The sequence below is a fragment of the Macrotis lagotis genome, chromosome X (assembly GCF_037893015.1).
Source record: "Macrotis lagotis isolate mMagLag1 chromosome X, bilby.v1.9.chrom.fasta, whole genome shotgun sequence".
Classification (NCBI taxonomy): Eukaryota; Metazoa; Chordata; class Mammalia; order Peramelemorphia; family Peramelidae; genus Macrotis; species Macrotis lagotis.
This window is the reverse complement of record NC_133666.1, coordinates 235,814,780-235,835,552: the sequence shown is the minus strand read 5'-3', so window position 1 is coordinate 235,835,552 and position 20,773 is coordinate 235,814,780. Positions and strand designations below refer to the sequence as shown.

Genomic DNA, 20,773 nt, shown 5'->3' with positions numbered 1-20,773 from the left:
CACACACAACAGTCCCTAACAAAGATAGCCTGGAAGAAGAGGAGATGTCTGACCCTGACTTCACCAGTACCTAATATAGAGGTGGTGATGTCTTGTGGGAGGGTCAGACTTGTGGAAGATGATCAATCAGTGCTAGTGGTCTTTTCCCTTCTGCCACCATTTCTGGACCTTTGGTTGATAAAGGAACATGGGACAGAGGATGGGACTCCAGGTTTGATTTCAGGAAGATTCAAATTCAAATCATATATTTACTAGCTATTTGGTCAAATCTGTTAAACTCTTTGTACTTCAGTTTCCTTAGATGTAGAGTAAATGTTGACATGATAGCTTGCAGGGTTCATTTTAGCTCTAAATTTCATGATTCTCTATGCTCTCAAGGATAGGAAGGATTTGCCACAAATTCACCAAGTTCAATACTCTTAATGCCTGGGGCAAAGCCCTAGACATCTCATGCTATTTATGTTTTTTCCAGTAAAGCCAGTGCTGGAGCCATTTTACCACAAGAGCCTCTGTCTTATTTCCTAGTCCTTTGAATATTTCTTCACCCACATATACATACAGACTTGCCCTTCTTTTACTACAGTATAACTAGAAGGGTGACTTCAGCCTGAAAGGAAAAGGGTGACTGTTCTCTGGGGCAGTAGAGAGAGAAGAATAAAAGCTCTAAGAAGTGAAGGGGTGTTCAATATCATATACTTTAATAATCTCAGAAATCTTTGGATAACATTTACTATTTGAGATATGCTTCCAGAATCATTTGATTATAATTTCTGAGTTTTGTGAAAACTATTTGATAATAATTTGAACTCAGTGAACATCATGATAAGAACTACAATTTTGATCTTGACTCAGCTTCACTCTGTCCCTCAGAAGGTAGAGTATGTTATAATTACATGAAGAGATTCTCATACCCCCTCTCTCAGTACTGGGATGCTCCTGAACAAGGTGGTATGCTTTTGGTTCATAAGTAATGGTGCATGCATAAGAGCTCTGTCAGATGTGTACCCATTGCTTCCTGAATTCACTGGCAGAAGTTGTTGGTTTCCAAATTTCTCTATGCTGATTTCTGATTGTGGGATGTTTAGTTTTCTTAGAGTTAGTTATCTGCTTATGAAGAATATTTTCTTTCTATGTGTGTGCTCCTGGTGTTGCCATATTTTAATGGGAATGAGAGGATTTAGCTCTAGATAATTGTCTTCCCTGTGATTTTTTTTCTGACAAAAGAAGGTTGAGTTGATTGTTGTATGTTTTTTGGTTTAGGTTATATTATACTTGACTTCAAATTTCATTTTTAAAGGAATTATTCTAGTGAAACATAGATTGGTCCACTGAAAAATGTTGTCTATTAATAGTTGCCATGATCTAGAAGCTATTATTATCATACTAGAACTGCACTTGTTTTTCCTTCTGACTCATGAAAAAGGGAAAACTATTGAAGACCAAGACCAACATATGTTCAATGGTAACTAGACCTGTTCTGAAATTATTTGATTTTTAATTCTTTCTTTTCTTTTCTTGTGATCAATGCTAGCCATATTCACTGTAGTGCACTGCCATCTCTTCTATGTAAGTATTGTGAAAAACTCTTTGTTTTTTTCAGGTCGAATGAGTGATTTGAGTATAATTGATCCACCATTAGATTCAAACTCAAAAGAAGATGAACCTTGCAGTGAAGAATCTGAAGATCAGGCTGACTTTCTTACACTTTTACCTGACTTCATTGAATTAGAACCATATTTTGTAGATGAAGAAGATGATGACTGTGAAAATTCTACTGAAGTGACAACGACACCATCTGTCCAATATATAAATGGAAAACATCTTGTCACTACTCTTCCCAAAGACCCAGAAACTGCCGAAGCCAGAAGGGGACAGTTTGAAAGTGTTGCACCTTCTCCAGATTTTTCTCACAGCAGTGAAACCGACCCTTTGGGGTTATCTGAAATCGAATCTTCTACCATGTTGCAACCAAATGAATCCAAAGAAAGCATCAAGTCTTTTGAAATTACATGGAAGCCAGACATATATCCTGAAACAACAGAACCTTTTTCAGGTGGTGAGGCAGATATTTTCCCCATAGACCAACAGAATGCAGCAACTGCCTTAAATAGGAGAGAATCATTTGAAGTGACTGAGCAAGTGATACAGAATGGCCCTGAACTTCTCAAGCACTCAGATGAAAACAATGAAACAACACCTTCATTTCCTGAGGAGTCTTCAGGAGATGTTCTTGTTAATCAGGAAATGCAGGGAGCAGACTTTTCAAGGACTACAGAAGTGACTTTTAAAGAAGTAGTTGGGCATGATTCTATGGTCACATTTGCTCCAGTGACTGCTCCTGATTCAGTATCTGTACACATCTCACTAGAAGAGAGATTGTCTGTTCCTTCAGGAAATCAGCAGGTTGACACAATCTCCATGGTAGGAAGCTGGGAAGAAACAACTCCTAGACCCATTGATGAGTTTTTAGGAAATTCAGAAGGTTCTGGATTTGTAGAAGAAGATAGTAATAAAAATTCCACAGTGGTAGCTGGCCTATTACATCATACACCCACAGTTGAGATACCATTAAAAAGTGTTACCTTAGATGCCAGCAAGGTCATCCCCACAGAAAGTATTTTTGGTGTTTCTACAAGTGATAATTATCCAGTTTGGGAAGAAAGTTCTGTAGAAATACTGACTACCAAATCTGAAACTCAAACTGAACTTCCCAAATCAACATTACCATCATCAACAAACAGCATAAACACATCTGGTGATGAAAAGAATCTAGATGAGGAAAGAGGGACCACAATTGTATTGGGTACATCTATGAGAGTGCCATCTACACAGCCCACAGTGGAGTGGTTAGTTTTCACTTCTGAATCAAGGAATATTGATGACTCCAAGTCTACCAATCTTGATTCCACCACCATTGAAAACAGATCCACACAGTCTGAGAGGGACATCACTAAATCTGATCCTATCCCCACAAAACCCCTGTTCTCAAAGAAGTCTGAGGAAGAATATACAGAGAAGAGCAGCACCATTCAATACAAAATTCCAGGAAGTCCTACTGAGTCCATGGGAGTTAGCTCTGAATCTTTTATTCTTGAAGAAGGCTCAGGAGAATTTGGTTCTGCCATGGAACCTACAGCTAAACCTTTAGCTTCGGTCATTTTGAAAGTGACTAATGGTAATGAAGTACAAACTGAATTTGAAGCAAAACAAATAACTGTCACTCTACCATCCTATGTAGCACATACTGTGCCTTTGGAGACAGCAGGTTCAGTTCTGAATTCTGTCACAGATGAATCAGATGTTGAGATTGTAAGTCAAATGACCAGGGGAAATTTAAGCACAGAGAAACCACAAGAGCCAAATTATGATGCAGGAGTAAGTGACATCGCCACAGAATTTCCTTTAAGAGAAGCTGTGACTCCTCAACTCAGAAACTATTCAACAGTAGCTCATCTCATAACTGAAGTGGAAACAGCAGTGGTAGAAGGTTCTGGGGAAAAAACATTAATGGAGCCGGGAATAATATTACCTTTTAAAACAACTACTTTAGCTAGACCACAATCAGGAATGGATTCTGAAGGGCCCCAGAGTACAATGGTTAGTTTTCCGGTCCACCTTCCAGAAAAATTCCCATTTGGGACTGAGGGTTCAGGAGAAGAACCAATTAAAATGGACAGTTCCATAGATCACATACCTTCAAGTACCACAGAAAAAACATTCAGTACCGATTTACCATTTGTTTATTCAGGTTCTGGAGATGTGGACTTTATCACACCATCTGAAGCAAGACACATTCCTTCACTGCAGTTAGTCCCTGAAGGTACTGAAGTACCGGTAGGTAAAGTTGAAGAAGAGATTAACAGTACAGTTTCTATGACTGATTCTCTCACTGTGCTGTCTGCCAATTTAGCAATAAGTGTTGGGCATGAAGTCAACAGCACTGGATTAGGAACTGAAAGTAAAGGATCCATCGAAGAAAAGATGGCAGAACAAAAACCTTTTGAATCAGAAAAAAGCACTGTTACAACAGGAGTAATTTCTGCCACAGAAATATTTGCTGAAAGTGAACCAAAAACCACAGACTATTCCATTTTAACAACAAAGGAGACTTTTATTGAAAGCAAAGAACTAAGTCCCGCAGAAGGAGACATTTCCTTTGTTAGTACAATCATTCCAGATTTGGAAGAAAAGGGTTTGGGTATCTTTATTCCTCATTTAATGACCACCAAAGAATCACCCTCTTCCTCTGATGGTATCTCAGTGACTGAATCCCATGTATCTGAAAACAAAGATACAGAGCCAGCAAACAAAGAGGAAGAAAATACAAAACAAAGAATTTTCCTTGCTGAAAATGATCTTATAGGAAACAATGGTTCTGAAGGTATAAGGCCACCTGTTCAAGAATTTCAACCTGAGGCAATATTTTCTGGAGCGGGGTCAGGGGATGAAATATCTCCTAGTCATTCTACAGTTCCATCCAGTTTCATCGGAACAGAAGAAAATACCAGTATTTTAATTCCTGACACACATCAGCCTGAAAGTCTAGAATCAAGTTTAAAACCTGAAAAAAGTGAAGAGCATGGAAAAGAGTTCAACAGAACACATGAAGAAGTTAGACACCATGATTCTCAAACAAATAGTGCATCAGAAACAAGTCACACAGTAGCATTATTATTTGAAAGTTCTCGGGACAATGATGATGAAGAATCTACTTTGTCCTATATAACTCATAGCTTAAAAATAGAAGATCCTGAAAACCAAACTTTTAATGGGGTAGAAGAAGCTCAGACCAGTAAACATCAAGCTGTCATTGAAAAATTATCTCAAGAAAACTCTTCCCAGTCAGAAACTAGAGGAGTAACTTCTTCTACTATACTTTTCACTAAACCTTCAGGTCTTGAAACTGCTGAAGCATTTGTATCTTCAGCACCTCAAATTCCTGATCAGTCTTATGAAAATTCTGGGGAAGGATCTGGGTGGTTAGATGGGACAGACTCAGTTCATGCTAGCAGAATTGCTCAGACAGCAGTAGCATTTACCACAGTAGTTCCAAATAGCTATCAGGGAAAATCTTCTGCGTTTCCAAGTATAGAAACTTTGGATACAAATGAATTGCCAACAAAGGTGTTACCAACTTTTCTAGAACAAAATAAAAGTTCCCAAGACTTACCTGGCACCCAGACTAATCCAATAACAATTGAGAGTTCTACAAGTTACTCCCCAGATGGTTCCAAGGAGTCTGAAGACATCACTTGGACACCTGAAACAAGAAAATTTACAGAAAACATTATTTTTGATCTCGACAAAGAAGACAGTGATTTAATATTGCCCACTACCAAGAGCACAGCTTTTGAAATACTACCTGAAATTACAACTGATAAAAACACTATCATAGACATAGATCACACAAAAACAGTATATGAAGACATATTAAGAGTGCAAACAGAGACAGATCCAGAGCTACAATCAGTCCCATATGGCAGTAATGAAGAAAGTATGCAAGTTGAAGAGAAAGAAGATGCAGCATTAAATCTTCCTTTCACTGAAGGAAAAACAGAGGGATCTGGTGATAATCTTTGGACTGGCCCCACTCAGGCAATAAGTAATGAATCAGCAGCTTCTGAGGATGGAATCAGATTAAATCAGGACTACATATCAAAGAATAGTGTACAATTTACAACTGGAATCCCCATTCCTAGCATGGCAGCTGAATTAGGTGTTTTACTCCCCACAGCATCATCCTTGGCCATTCCTAGTATGTCTCCCACAATCAATCAAGACACAAAAGAACAAAAATTGGAAGCAAAATATGTTTCCACTGAGAGTATCCAGGATGATCTCTTTGAATCAAGCACATTGTCAGATGGACAGCCAGTTGCAGATCAAAGTGAAGAAATTTCCACTTTGAGTTATTTGGAAGGGACACAGTCTGAGGATGATGGGATGAAATTCATAAGTCCTTCTTTCAAGCCAGAGTTATCCTCTGGAGTAGAAGAGGAATTGATCAATGACACAGTGGACATGAATATTGCTACCATCAAATTTATTGCTCAGAGTTTGACTGAAACTCCTGAGCTGACTGAAAGATCAAATCCCACAGAGTATATTGAAACATCAGATTCAGCATCTGCAGAATTGTATTCTCAAACTCCTTCATCTGGAGCAACTGTCCATTTACTTAACAGTGCATCTGAATACCCTAAAGTAACAGTCCCAAGTTCTGCCTCAATTACAGATTCCAACACTTACCAAATTTCACTTGAACAAACTTTTAAAAAAGTTAATTCAAATACTGAAGCAACTTTCAAGCCACCAGTTGAAGTATCATCTTACAGAACTGATTTTCCATTCTTGGCTTCCCCTGGTTCTAGGTTAGCGATAGAGGAGACAGAAACATCTGCCACAGAGGTTTTAATTACTGAGGAAGAAACTAAGGCTCCCCAACATTCTCAAATCTTCACTGATCTGACATTTTCTGGAGAAACAACTAAAGCACCTCCAGGGTTTAATCTATCAGAAGATAGCATATCTCTAGAAGCTAAAGGTGATACTTTGCAGGGGTTGCCTTCTATTCCCACTTCTAGCAATCATGGTGCTGTAGAAGATGTACTATTTCAATCTGACCTGCAGACCACTGAAAACCCAACTACACCCTTAGCATTGATAGAAATAAACACTGAAACACAATCAGGTCACAATGGAATAGCAAACAACCAGATACCTGTGAGAACTCCTGATACTGATGATCAGGCAATGATAAGCTCTGAGGAATTAAATACCGAGCATATAACTTCATCATTTCTTCTTCCGGAAACTTCAAATGGAACTGATTTCCTGATTGGCACTAATGAAGATTCAGTAGAAGGCACGGCTGTATATTTATCAGGTAAGAACACAACACTTGTAGACTTGTTCCAAAAAACTAGGAACATACATTTTGATCCAATAACATATGTATGTATATATGTACATATACTATACATATATAAATATGTCTCTATATTTATGTATATACATATATTTTTCCTTCATAATATTGAAATATTGTGGTTTTAAAGTTGAAGAGTATATATTTCTTATACTAGTCCAGGTCATGACTCATACATGAAATTTAGTAACAGTAAATGATATCACCTACATTTGGGCAATAATGATAAAAGACTTTATAAAATATAGAGGAGGATTCCATTATAACAGTAATTCATGAAATTTTACTGATTTTCAGTCTCCAGTAAATAAAAACCCCTTTATTTTCTATATTGTAATCACACATTCATTTTGAAAGTAGAGAAATCTTTCCTGTGATTTTATTTTCTATTATAGATTCTACTGTGGCACCATCAGATCTTGAACAAAATTATATTTTGCACAATAGCTACCTAGCTACCATGAGAAATCATTCACAATTTCTACATTACAGATTCAGACTTTTTATGGGTTCTGCCTAATAGCCACTATAGATATTGAAGTTTTTTGTTAAAATTTTCTGGGTTGTGTTTTTCCTCAGATACATGTTATTTAAAAAATCATCAAAACAATAAGCAATAGTCATTAATGTATTTTTAAAAAAGTTTTAACACTTATTAAACAATAGACGATGTGGTGTTCATAGTGTCAGATTTAGTTTTGCATAAGTGGTAGACATAGCAAATAGTTCACTACAGCAAAAAAAAAAAAAACTACTCACATAATCAGGTGACTTACATTTTGAGTATATGTATATCTATCTATGTCTGTATATATGCATCTATGTTTACAATACTTATTAGAGAAAGTAGTTATTTAAATAACAATTTTTATCTCCAGTTGTAATTGACACACTAGAACAATTTAATATTCTTGTACAGTAGCACCTGTAATAGTGTCCCTTTTAAATGAATATTAGACTGACTGCTCTAGTCAAATTAACTTATTTCATGATTTTTAGTAGAATTATATTGTCTTTTTATTATTTTTATTGTTCTAATAAATAATACTGCATTTTGAGTTTGACCTTGAGAATAAGATTTATTTGCTTCAGTCAGATGGAAACTTTTTTTTTTTATTTTTAAATCAAAACTCTTCTATAGGCAGTGTGGCATAACAAATAGAGAATTGGTTTTGGAGTCAGGAAGAGTTGTTTTCAAGTTCAACCTCTAAGACATGCTGGCTGTGCGACTTTGGATAAATCACACTCCTGTATGCCCAGGGGAGCTTGCCAAACCTGTACATTTTAGAACAGTTGCTATTTGCATTGAGAGAGGAAGTTTCCTCAGTGGGAATCATAGATGCAAGAGCAAAAACAGAAGCCTAAAAACTGCCTATAACAATCTGCAAATAAATTAGATCAAAGGTAGTTGAATGGTTCATTTTATTGTCTTTTGGTTATGTCTAATAATGTACCACCAAATACTTCAATTGATTAGTAGTGATTCCCTTATATTTGACTAGAAATTTAGAAGAAAAAATTGTTATAAACAACAGGTGCTGAGTTTTATAAGTGATTATGCTTCATGTGTTGAAAAAGTATTTTTTACTTTCCAAATAGATTATATTATTTATTTCACAACTTTCATGAAGAATTAGAGATGAAGTCTAGATGCCACCAAATCAATTTACCACCTTGATTTAATGAGTTTTTTAATAGACCTAATTTTTTCTTAGATCTGAATTGGCTAGCTGAGCTCATGTAAAATAGACTGTAGGTTAATATGAATTTTTCTTTTTCTATGAACTTTTTTATGATAAACATTTGTTCTTGACTTGAGTCTCATCTGCTTCACTTTCAAAGAAAGGTACTCATCCCTGCCAAACCCTAGTCTGCACATTCCATTACCCAGACTCAAACTGTGAACATGGCCTTTATGGCCCTGGTTTCCCTCTTGCAATCTGCAGAACTGCAAAGTTAAATGGAATAGACAAGATCTAAATAATATTTAAAATAGTTTTAGGGATGTGAGACAAAGAAACTCAGTAAAATTAGGGTAATTTAGGAGTTCAAACATACATCTCAATAAACCTAACAATCCCCAGTTAATGCAATGTCTCTAAAAGTTTTCCCCTAGGTTTCTGAATGTAATTAACACTCAGAAAGTTTGAGTTTAGTTTTTAACTAATTTCCCTTTTTAGATAGGGCTTAATGTCATCTACTGTGATTTTTTTTTTCAATCCTAACATATCCCTTTCTTTACAGTTTTACAAATATTTTAACCTTTTCTTTTCAGGTGTAATTACTCCAATATTTTCAAATTGAGAAATCCTTAGATTACATTTGTATTTCATATTTATTAACTTATTATTTAAATATTTTCAGCAAGTATTGTATCTCCCATCTAGACATGTAAACATTTTGAACTTAAACAACTGTGGTGAAATACATGCAAGTACACGCTAATAAAAAAAATCCAAGTTATGAAAATAAATTATTTGCCCAATTATTTTAACTAAACAAAATGTCTTGTGAAAATATAGTAAAAGCTGATGGTCTATAGAAAAGATGACTCTTCATAAGTACATGTTTGGTTTTGCATTTTATTTATATGATAAAAGTTGAATTTTGGGCAACATGTCAATCATGTTTTGTTTTGTTTTTAAGTGAGGAAGGTACTGTATTTAAAAGTTGAAAAGTTGACTTTTCATTTTTTAGGGGAGGTTTTTGAATTTTGGTTTAATCTCCTGAATTAGAGTTTAATTCATGTGTTGCTTTTCTTCAAGTATAGTTTAAAGGAATACATTTGGAACGTGTTTTGGGAAAAGCATATTAATGTAGCAGAAGAGACTTCAGTGCACACTTTCGAAGAAATACAGTTTCTGGGCAATAAGTGGTAAAAGGCAATAATAATTCAAATGATGGTAACAAGCCAATCTGCTAAAAAGAATGCATGTTCTGTGTATCCAGCCATTCCACATGAACTAACCCTGTTTAAAAGAATACATTTCCATTCACTGTGCACATGTTTAATTGTTTTTGACTAAAATCAATTGCCATATCATGCCAACTAAATCTGCCATAGACTACTTCAGTTGTCAGAAATAGTGCAAAATTTAATTTAAAAATAATAGTGAAAAATTATTCAGAACATTTATTATAATTTATAATAAATAAAATTGCAAAAAAAACACTCCAGAAAGTAACATTACTTGTGCAGTATCTCCTAATTGCTACCACAAAATTTTTGTTATTTTAGGAATATCATGATATTTGAATGCTAAAAAATGTAAATATATTAAGGATGATACTAATTATTTATCTTCTTCCCCAAACATCATAGGGCGTGATCTCTGCAAAACTAACCCTTGCCTTAATGGAGGTACTTGTTATACCAGAGATACTACTTACATATGCACCTGTGTACCAGGATACAGTGGAGACCAATGTGAATTTGGTAAGATGCCATTGACTCAAAGTGTTTTCTTAAAGCCAGATACAAGTTACCATTTAGTATGAAGGTTTCTGAGAATCAGAGAGATCCTAATAAATAGAGGTAATATTGATACTAACAAAGCAAAGTGCAGAAGTTAAGTCATAATTACAGGTGAAACAACTGTTTTGTTTGAATTATAGTACAATTATTCCAATATTTCACTTTGCTAATGAATATTCAACCATGGTATTGATTAAATAAAATATTACATGCATTTTACACATATAAATGTATTTTCCAGTTCATTTATGTATTAGTAAATCATGAGTAATATTTATTTTCCTCAAAATACCATATTCAAAAGTTACTTTGATTGGGATCAAATGTTCCATACTTGTAAAGGAAGAGGGAAGAGGCTCAGCTCTTTTGTGAGAATACATACCAACATACACATATATATTTATGTATATGTATAATCTCCTTACATAGCACATGGAGATTAGATAATTTTCCTTAGGTAACTTTCAGAAAAGATGCCTTTGTTGCTTGCTAGGCAAAGAGATTCTCTGGCAGTTTATGTGCTCCCTACAATACAGGATTTGTAGGGTGATTGATTCTTATTTAAAAGCTAGATTACAGGTCAATTAGAGCTCAGATGATTCACCAATGAAGAAGTCAATTCTATCCTCTGGTGTTTAATGATATCCTTTCTAACTAAATAGAAATGAATTTTGCCAACTCCCCTGCCCAGTGCTCCATTTTGTAAATGTGTTCTTGAGGGTTTTTGTGATCTTCCTGTAGATTTTGATGAATGCCAGTCCAATCCCTGCAGAAATGGAGCCACCTGCGTTGATGGTTTTAATACATTCACTTGTCTCTGCCTTCCAAGCTATGTTGGTGCTCTTTGTGAACAAGGTAAGTCCTACTATATTATTTTTAACAATGATCATTTTCATGATTACGTTTTAAAGGTTTCTTCTGATTATTAAAGGAAAATGAGTATTTTTGGCAATATTATCCTTATTTCACAGTCTTTTCTTTTTTTTAAAAAATTTATTTTTATTAAAGATATTATTTGAGTTTTACAATTTCCCCCCCCCAATCTTACTTCCCTCCCCCGCCCCATGGAAAGCAATCTGTCAGTCTTTAGTTTCTTTCCATGTTGTACATTGATCCAAATTGGGTGTGATGAGAGAGAAATCATATCCTTAAAGAAGAGACAAGAAGTCTAAGAGGTAACAAGATCAGATAATAAGATATCTGTTTTTTTCTAAATTAAAGGGAATAGTCCTTGAACTTTGTTCAAACTCCACATCTCCTTATCTGGATACAGATGGCATTCTCCTTTGCAGACAGACCAAAATTGATCCCGATTGTTGCACTCATGGAACGAGCAAGTCAATCAAGGTTGAACATCACCCCCATGTTGCTGTTAGAGTATACAGTGTTTTTCTGGTTCTGCTCATCTCACTCAGCATCAGTTCATGCAAATCCCTCCAAGCTTCCCTGAATTTCCATTCCTCCTGGTTTCTAATAGAACAATAGTGTTCCATGACATACATATACCACAGTTTGCTAAGCCATTCCCCAATTGAAGGACATTTACTTGATTTCCAATTCTTTGCCACCACCAACAGGGCTGCTATAAATATTTTTGTACAAGTGATGTTTTTACCCTTTTCCCTCATCTCTTCAGGATATAGACCCAGTAGTATTATTGCTGGGTCAAAGGGTATGCACATTTTTGTTGCCCTTTGGGCATAGTTCTAAATAGTTCTCCAGAAAGGTTGGATGAGTTCACAGTTCCACCAACAGTGTAATAGTGTCCCAGATTTCCCACAACCCTTCCAACAATGATCATTATCCTTTCTGGTCATATTGGCCAATCTGAGAGGTATGAGGTGGTACCTCAGAGAAACTTTAATTTGCATTTCTCTAGTAATTAATGATTTAGAGCATTTTTTCATATGGCTATGGATTGCTTGATCTCCTCATCTGTAAATTGCCTTTGCATAACCTTTGACCATTTGTCAATTGGGGAATGGTTTTTTGTTTTAAAAATATGATTCAGTTCTCTGTATATTTTAGAAATGAGTCCTTTGTCAGAATCATTAGTTGTAAAGATTGTTTCCCAATTTACTACATTTCTTTTGATCTTGGTTACAGTGGTTTTTATCTATGCAAAAGCTTTTTAATTTAATGTAATCAAAATCATCTAATTGGTTTTTGGTGATGTTCTCCAACTCTTCCTTAGTCATAAACTGCTCCCCTTTCCATAGATCTGACAGGTAAACTAGTCCTTGATATTTCAATTTGCTTATAGCATTGTTTTTTATGTCTAAATCCTGTAACTATTTGGATCTTATCTTGGTAAAGGGTGTTAGGTGTTGTTCTAATCTAAGTTTCTTCCAGACTAACTTCCAATTATCCCAGCAGTTTTTTATCAAAGAGTCACATAGTCTTTTCAATAATGAAATCACAGGTCATCTGGGTACCTCAGTTTCTTTGTTTACTGTGGTACCATGTGATGGATATTAGTCAATAATCCAATCCACTTCCCTCTGGGTTGAATGTTTCCTTTCCATTCTGGAAAATAGTGCCAAATATTTTGTTTTATTTTATTGTATTTTATTGACTTGGTAGATTTCAATTGACAGGGCTGTTATAATACTTTCTTTACAGCAGGGTGCTTCACCTCCAACTCTCTGGTCAAGGGCATTCAGAAGTTCTGTTTTTGTTGCTGATTTTAATGTTTTTACCTACATGAGAAAGACCTGTCTTTAATGATTTTCTTCTGATTTCTTCCATTGACTATAATTATTTTCTCATGATATTTACTCTTCAGTTTTTTATCCAGTCCCTAATCTTGTGGTCATCCTCTCTCCTGTGGATCTTGATGTTCTAGCCCTGGAAATTTTCTTTATCTAATTTTGGGCATGTCCTCTCTCTCCGAGTGAGTCATCTGAAACAAATCTGAATGATAAAATGACTTTCTTGACCTTCATGAAGTTGTCCTCTGAATATAGGGACCTTCTTCTCTCTGGAAACCATAAGCTTCAGTTACACATTAGGTCTTCTCATTTCCTTATCCTATTTATCTCATTCTGTGAACTTGGTTTCCTCATATTCTTACTAGCCTGGATTTCCTTTGTTCTTTCCCTAAGACCTTATGTGGACCTCTATTTGCTTTCATCTAGCTGGTAGAGATGAAATGATAGCCATTCCCCTTGGGGCCTATTTTCTGTGGACACCTGTTCCTGGCCCAGCTCTTAGCCTCATTTATTTCCCTGCTCTAACATTGCTAAGTTATGGTTCATCTTCAGCTGCTTAGAAGAATGACTTACTAAATCTAGATTCACTTTTGAAAATAAAACAAAACAAATCCTTAAATTGCACAATGTTCTTCACATAGTAAATGTGTAATTAAGATCACTGATGGACTGATTATATGAAGACTGCATAGTAACTAAAATAATAATAATAAATACCTAGCATTTCTATTGTACTTAAATTTTGTAAAGGGTTATCTCATTTGATAAAACAACTCTATGGGTTTCTAGTATTATCTCCATTTTATAAAAGAAGAAATCAAGGATGAGAAAGGGCAAGTAATTTGTTCAGTCATATATAGTACAGGGTTTGAACTTGGCACTTCTGGACTGAAGATCTAACATCCATATCTAATGTACCACCTAACTCCCTAAAAGCAGCTTACAAAATTTATCTTTCTCTGTCCCCTCACCAATTAGACTACACTGTGAAATGAAGCAACTAATATATTAAGGAGCTCAAGTGATGCATTTTCAGACCCTCATGAACACATCTGCCTTGTTCATAACTCTTTACCTGACAGACAGGCACTGAGACAGCTACAATGAGATGCTGAAAGAACACCAGCTAATAATATAGTATTATAGCTACAGTTTCCATTATTTTAAGTAAAAATTACCTTAAGTTCAGGATATGGTTTGGATACTTGGGAGAGTAGGGCTTATTGGATATTTTTGTTTTGTTTTCACAAGGAATGCTAAAAGATAGATTGTTTTTTAATTAAAATTTCTGAGGAATAACCTGCCACAAATGTTATCATAATTCATCATTTCACTAGTGTGGCTTAGGTTGAAGCATATAAGATAATCAGAATGCACGATGACATTTTACAAACAGAAGAAATGCCTATTTTCTTCCAGAAAATTCTAAGCTCATAATGACTTCAGCACCTGATACACTATTTGCATTTTATGACCAACCTGAGAGTGCATGTTAGGTGGTTAATGGTAACATGTTTTCATTCATCAATCAAAAACAGATTGCATTCTTTGTACACTTGGCTTTGGAATTAAATTTCCTCCATGTAAAGTCACGGAGTGCTTTGGGACCTGAGAAAAGCATGGTCTGCCAAATTTCCATTCCAGACAAAATGAAAATGTATTAGAGATTCAGACAAAGTTATCTGGCACCATTCTTTCTTTCTCAGCATCAGCCCTGACTTTAACACAGTTAAAGGGCAGCCCAACAACAGAGCATGTCCTTCTGGGATGAGTCTGGGTCTTGTTTTATTTCATTGCATGGCATGCACTGTTCAAAAAATAAACCGTAAATATAATCATGGCTGATACAGGATCTTCCTCTTGGGAGAAAGAATTGGAGAAAGATGACATTAGTTGAGGATTAGCAAGGAGTGAAGCATTCCAATTGTATCACTATCAGGATTCTGGCTTTTATTTAGACCAAGTGATGATAGTGATTCAGCATATATTATTCAGTCCAATTCCATAGCTGATTGAAAGAGTCAGTTATGGATAGAGCACTGAACTCAGGAATTGTATTAAATATAAAAAGTAGATAAGAGACTGGTCCTTGTCCTTATGGAGCTTAAAGTCTAATAAGGGGAAATAGCATATATAATCCTCATAATTATAGTTAATTGCAAAGTACAAATATAAGAAAGATTTATGATTTCTTCTGTATAGTAAGACATATTGTAACCTGTCTATGGCTTAGAAGAAAAGTTCTCAGAAGCTGTCAGAGACATTTGGAAACTTCATGACTTGCCCAAGTTCCTATAGTTTGGAAGTAAAAGAGTCAGAAATTGAATCTAGGTCATCTGAAATCCAAGTCTCTCACTCTATTCATCATGTTATGCATGAGAAGGGTGGCTAGGTGACACAGTAGAGAGGGCACTGGGCTTGGAACCAGGAAAACTCATCTTTCTGAGTTAAAAGCAGCCTTAGACACTAGCTGTGTGACCCTGGGAAAGTCACTTAACTCTGCTTGCCTTAGTTCCTCATCTCCTCAAACCACTCCAGTATCTTTGCCAAGAAAATTCCAAATAAATTAACGAAGATTCAGAAAATAGAGTCATAGAGTATGTCAGTAGGTCAGTAGCTGAAAAGTAACAACATACATAATAAAAGTATTAGCAAGGCAAGCAAAATATTTTAAGAGGCCAAAAGTTTGACCCACCATTACCTAATGGAGGGAATCAATAAAGAATTGTTAATAGTGTGACTTTGGAGTAAGGCTTTGAGCAATGGTTAGATATTTAAAAGGTGCAGAAAGAGGGAAGGAACATACATTTCTGCTCACAAGGACATCATCTGTGAGGTTGGAAAGTACATGGAATGTAATAAGAAGAATAGCAAGTAGTGTACTGGGGAAGAATATGTGAAAGGTTTTGGGGGGAGGAGTCTATATGTATGGTTTACATGGACTAAAGAGAATGGAAATATAATGAATAAGAAATGAAAGGATCACAGGAAGCTTTTTATTTACATATATGCATGCAAAACTTCAGGTTATATAATCAGAATGTTGAAAAGTTCTGTTAGGTAATCTCTTTCATTTCTCTTTTCTTTCTCTTTTCCCCCCTCCCTTCCTCTCTCCACTTCCCCTCCCCTCCCCTCTCCCCTCCCTTTCTCTCCTCTCTTCTCATCTCCTTGCTGGAAGTTCCCTATAGTAATAAGTATATAATAATCATGAGTCATCCCCCATCCCTTAATAATTATGAAAATAAATTGATTTATGATATAGTCAAAATAACGTTTTTAATCCCTCTTCTACAATTTTCTCTCAATACGTCTCATATGTCTGATTGTATCTGTGGAATTTAAACCCTGGCAGGGCTTACCTAGCAGGAAATTATTTGAATATGGACCTGGTGATGTGTGTATGTGGGAATATACTCAGTCAGGCTTTTAGATATAGTTTAGTGAGACTTTTTTTTGAGATCTAAGAAATAGTAGTAATTTTTTCTTTCCCTTTTTTCCCCTTTCCCAGGTATCTGGTTCTGTCTTGTTTTGGGGCAAAGTTTAACCTTCATCCAAATCAGTTTCTGAAGAATAGGTATCCTAGACTGTTTACCAAGTCCAACCATGATCTTCTAGTTTATTGCTGGCACATTGGGGATTAATATACTGCTTTGTCCAGGTTGCTCTAAGAAAAAATGTTTTCTTTATTAATAGTAACACAGGTTTTAAAGCAGAGTTTTTTTTTTTATCAGAACTCTTAGGTCAACTGTGTTTTGTTTTTGTTTGAAAATAGTCTGAGATATTAGGGCAATTTGTCTGTGATTTGGTCCAGTTCACTTGTTCATCTGTCCACTGAAGTCTTTTTCAAATACTTTGTAAGATCATAGACCTAGAGCTGGAGAAGAACCCACAGGGTATCTGATCTTATTGCCTCCTCTTACAGCTGAGAAACAGTTATCCCAGCTAAGCGACTTGCTTAAGGCCACCCAGTTATCAGTATGTACTCAGCTCCGGGAAACTCAGGAATAGAAGAGCACATAGGTACAATAAAAACAGCAAAGTAGGGAGAATCTCTCAGAATACTTAGAAGAGATAATTTCACATTCAAATGTATTCTCTTGGGACTTTTGAAATTGTGCATTATCTGAAGTCAAAGATACATCTGACCACTGAGTAGTGAGCATTTAAGGAAATGTTACGGAACATTCAAGAAACAATGAAATTCTCTCCTTTTGTTCTGCTTTTTATAGTTTCTAATGAAAACAAAATATTCATTATGTAAAGACACTGAAGAAGCCACCCCACTATTCTTCTGTACCTAGGGGAAACATTTTTAGAGAGCTGTATCTGCTGCTCTTGTCATGAACAGGAGCTGGCTTAGTAAATCCACCCATATACCTAAATATGTGACCCAGTTTAGTAATTAATCAAGACATCTTGAAAGTCTCATAGATTGAGTTTAAAGTGTAGAAAAACTTTCTATAATTCCAATAGTCTATTTGAAATTCACAACCAAAGTAGTTGTGTTTCAGTCAAATGATACTTATTTCAAAATTCTTCAGATTAGCAAAAAGAATGAATGGCATTTTTTGCTTAACTCATGTCCAATTGGCATTATGAGTTTAGGGTGAAGGTTGCAGAATCAGTGTTAAATTTTCTAAGTGATTACAGCCATGGTATCTATTGCAAGCATTCAAGTTACACTGGGCAACTATGTTAAATCACCAAATATAGGCAAATGTGAGTATTTAGATAGTGTGCCAAAGAAAACTGGATGTCACATCTTGTTTTAATAGGACCTTTTTCTACTTTTAAATCTATTTTTAGTTGGATTTAGAAATGTAATTTCCATTGACATTATTTAAAACCAATTTAAGACCATGATGGGGAGGGCTATTGCTTGAATACTAGAAGCCAGAAGAGTCAAGCATTCCTGCAATATTCTGGAACCAGATTAAAATATAAATGGGAAATATTTAACAAAATAAATAAAATTACTGTGAAATATAGGTAATGTTAATATGTACCTTTCTAAGTCAATAAGCTTTATATATATATATGTATATATATATATATATATATATATATATACATATATACACATATATGGAGAGAGCTTAGAGAGAGAGATAGTGCTTAGTGGCCTTCCATTTGAATTTAATTTAATACTATCACTTTAGAAATTAAATTTAAGATAGTTTGTTTCTTTGTGAAGTAATCTTCTGGTGAAGCAAAATAACATGGTTATAGGCAAAAGGAAAAAAATATAGAGAGAGTTCCTGACCCAGAGTCAGGAAGGTTCATCTTTCTGACATCACTAGTGTCAGACACTTACTAGCTGTGACCCTAGACAAGTCACTGAACCCCATTTTTCATTTTTCTCAGTTTGCACATCTATAAAATAAGTTTAAGATGGAAATGACAAGCCACTCCAGTGTCTTTGCCAAGAAACCCTCAAATGGGATTACAAAGAGTTAGACACAACTGAAACAAATGAACAACAATAATAGGCAAAATAAAATCAAATTAAATGAAAAGAAAGCATTTGGGGCTCTTTGTGGAGCAAGGAGATAGAAAGGGTGACTTCTTTTTTTTTTTTAATAAATGAGTCCCTATTGTCTACAAAATCAATCATAATTCTAAGGTCAAAGTGGAATATTAATTTGTATGCTACTCACTTGTCTCTGTGCTTTAGGTGATTAAATCCAAATTTCTAAAACTTGTTCTCCTCCTACGCAGCCTACCATCCACATATATGGTTTTGTTTCCTTCTAAGAGTTTTATATATACTTCTCCAGTGGGAAGTTAAAGGATTAGAGTCGTAAAATTCCTTCTGATTCTTATAACACTGACTATTGTTTCTATATCAAATCTGCTTGCATTTTTAATTCTTTTTCTATGAGATTTGATGTTATCCAAGTAAGAATTATTATAAAAGTCAAAATATCAACCACACAGTCCTCAGGGCAGTTAGTCCTTATATCCAAACAATAACAAGGTATACTAAACTGAAAAGAAAAAGTCGGTCTACAAAGATAAGCTATATCTGCTCCAAGATTAGAGTATGAATCACTTAAAAAGTGAAATCCCTCACAGTATTTTCACACAGTCGTGGAAAAAACACTGAACTGGGAGTCCAGTATCTGAGATTCACAACCATTTTTTCAATTAAAAAACTGACCTGATGTCTGGCATAAATAACCTTAAATGGGCTTGATTCCCTCATCTATATAGTTAAAAGGGGTAGAAAATATAATTCTTAATGTTCCTTCCAATTCTATGATTATCCTGTTTGATTACTTTTGAAACTCAATTAGTTCATGTCTGTGTTGTAGCTGTTGCTCATCTTTTTGAGGAGGGTCAATGACATCATGGGGTGATGTCTCAACTCACATCTGAATTGGATTTTTCACTCAAGAAGAAGTAAAACTCCATGAGATATTATCAATAAAAGTGAAATTTATTTCTTTTTTATTATACTTTAAAGATTGACATCTATCTATGCCTTCTCATTCCAATATTGTTGATTCTTGTTCATATTGGCTCATATTATCCCATAAGGAGGATTATTAAAATCAAATTTTCATAATAGTCTTCTGATAATTTCCTTAATGCCTTTTTAATATAATTAAAATCAACTCTAAAAATATTCTTTCACTTTCCTTATATTTATTAATTTTCATTCATTTATTCAATTAAACATTTTTTAGTTATTTAATAACTGTATTTCAGAAATATCATTCTTGGGCTGTATTAAATGCCAAAAATTAGGATAAAATTGAAATATTCAACAGAATGGGTAGAAAAGTGTGTTGTCTTAATATACACCATGATATAACATTATAGTCAAATTTAAATTGTCTTTTTAATTAAACAAATTGAGAGTAATTTTTATTTATACTGAACAATTTCTGGATTATTAAATTTATTTATATTATTTCACTGAATTTGTTTCTTCCCCAGACTTTCAGAAATGTCTGAAGGGCAGACATTTAGCTTTATTTATCTTTTTTATCCTGAACATCACTCTCCTCCTTTTCTTGGAGGCTACATTTTCATATTAAATTTTAACACAAAGTTTCTTAATTATTTTAATTCTTAATTGATTAGCATAAAAATTGGTAATTTCACCTGTGACAAATCAATGTCTTCCTTCTTCTTACTTATTTCAGTGAATGAAGACTTGGAATTATCTCAGAAAGATTCACCTTTTTCACATCCTCGAGTTTAGAAAGGACAAAATATTTATAGTAATCTTCCAGATTCCTCTTACTCAAGAGAATAGTTATTCTCTTTGAAACAGTGAGCTCATGCTATCATGCTAGGGACTTTAAAAAAGAAGATTTAGACTCTTGAGGTTTTTATGTGTGTAACTCATACTGATATATATATATATATACATACATATATGTATATATGTATGTATATATATATATATACATATATATAGTGTTTTCCCTTATCTTTGATTGATTTATGAAAGGGTCCTTTTCCTAATTCCTTCTTGCACGGAAGGCTGGGTAACAAAATTTCCCCTTCTGTGTTCATCTACCCCTGAGAGGTTGTTTTCTAGTGAGATCACCCCAGCATTTACAAAAAAAAAAATTTGCTGAAAAGATATAGCAAGAACCAAAGTACAGAACAGCTTCCAAATTGGGAGCCCACTCCTGTCTCCCAGAT

At 34.7% G+C, this 20,773-nt stretch overlaps 1 protein-coding gene across 3 annotated transcripts in view; it reads left to right on the top strand.

The window, feature by feature from the left end:
• The window catches only part of VCAN (versican), a 133,126-nt gene that overhangs the window by 78,529 nt on the left and 33,824 nt on the right, over nucleotides 1-20,773 (top strand). For 2 of the 3 annotated variants that reach the window (XM_074204537.1, XM_074204538.1), the window contains 3 exons: nucleotides 1,601-6,886; nucleotides 10,251-10,364; nucleotides 11,145-11,258. In XM_074204537.1, the coding sequence (XP_074060638.1) occupies nucleotides 1,601-6,886; nucleotides 10,251-10,364; nucleotides 11,145-11,258 (5,514 nt within the window). The remainder of the gene's footprint in view (nucleotides 1-1,600; nucleotides 6,887-10,250; nucleotides 10,365-11,144; nucleotides 11,259-20,773) is intronic. The other variant, XM_074204539.1, reaches the window with a different exon arrangement.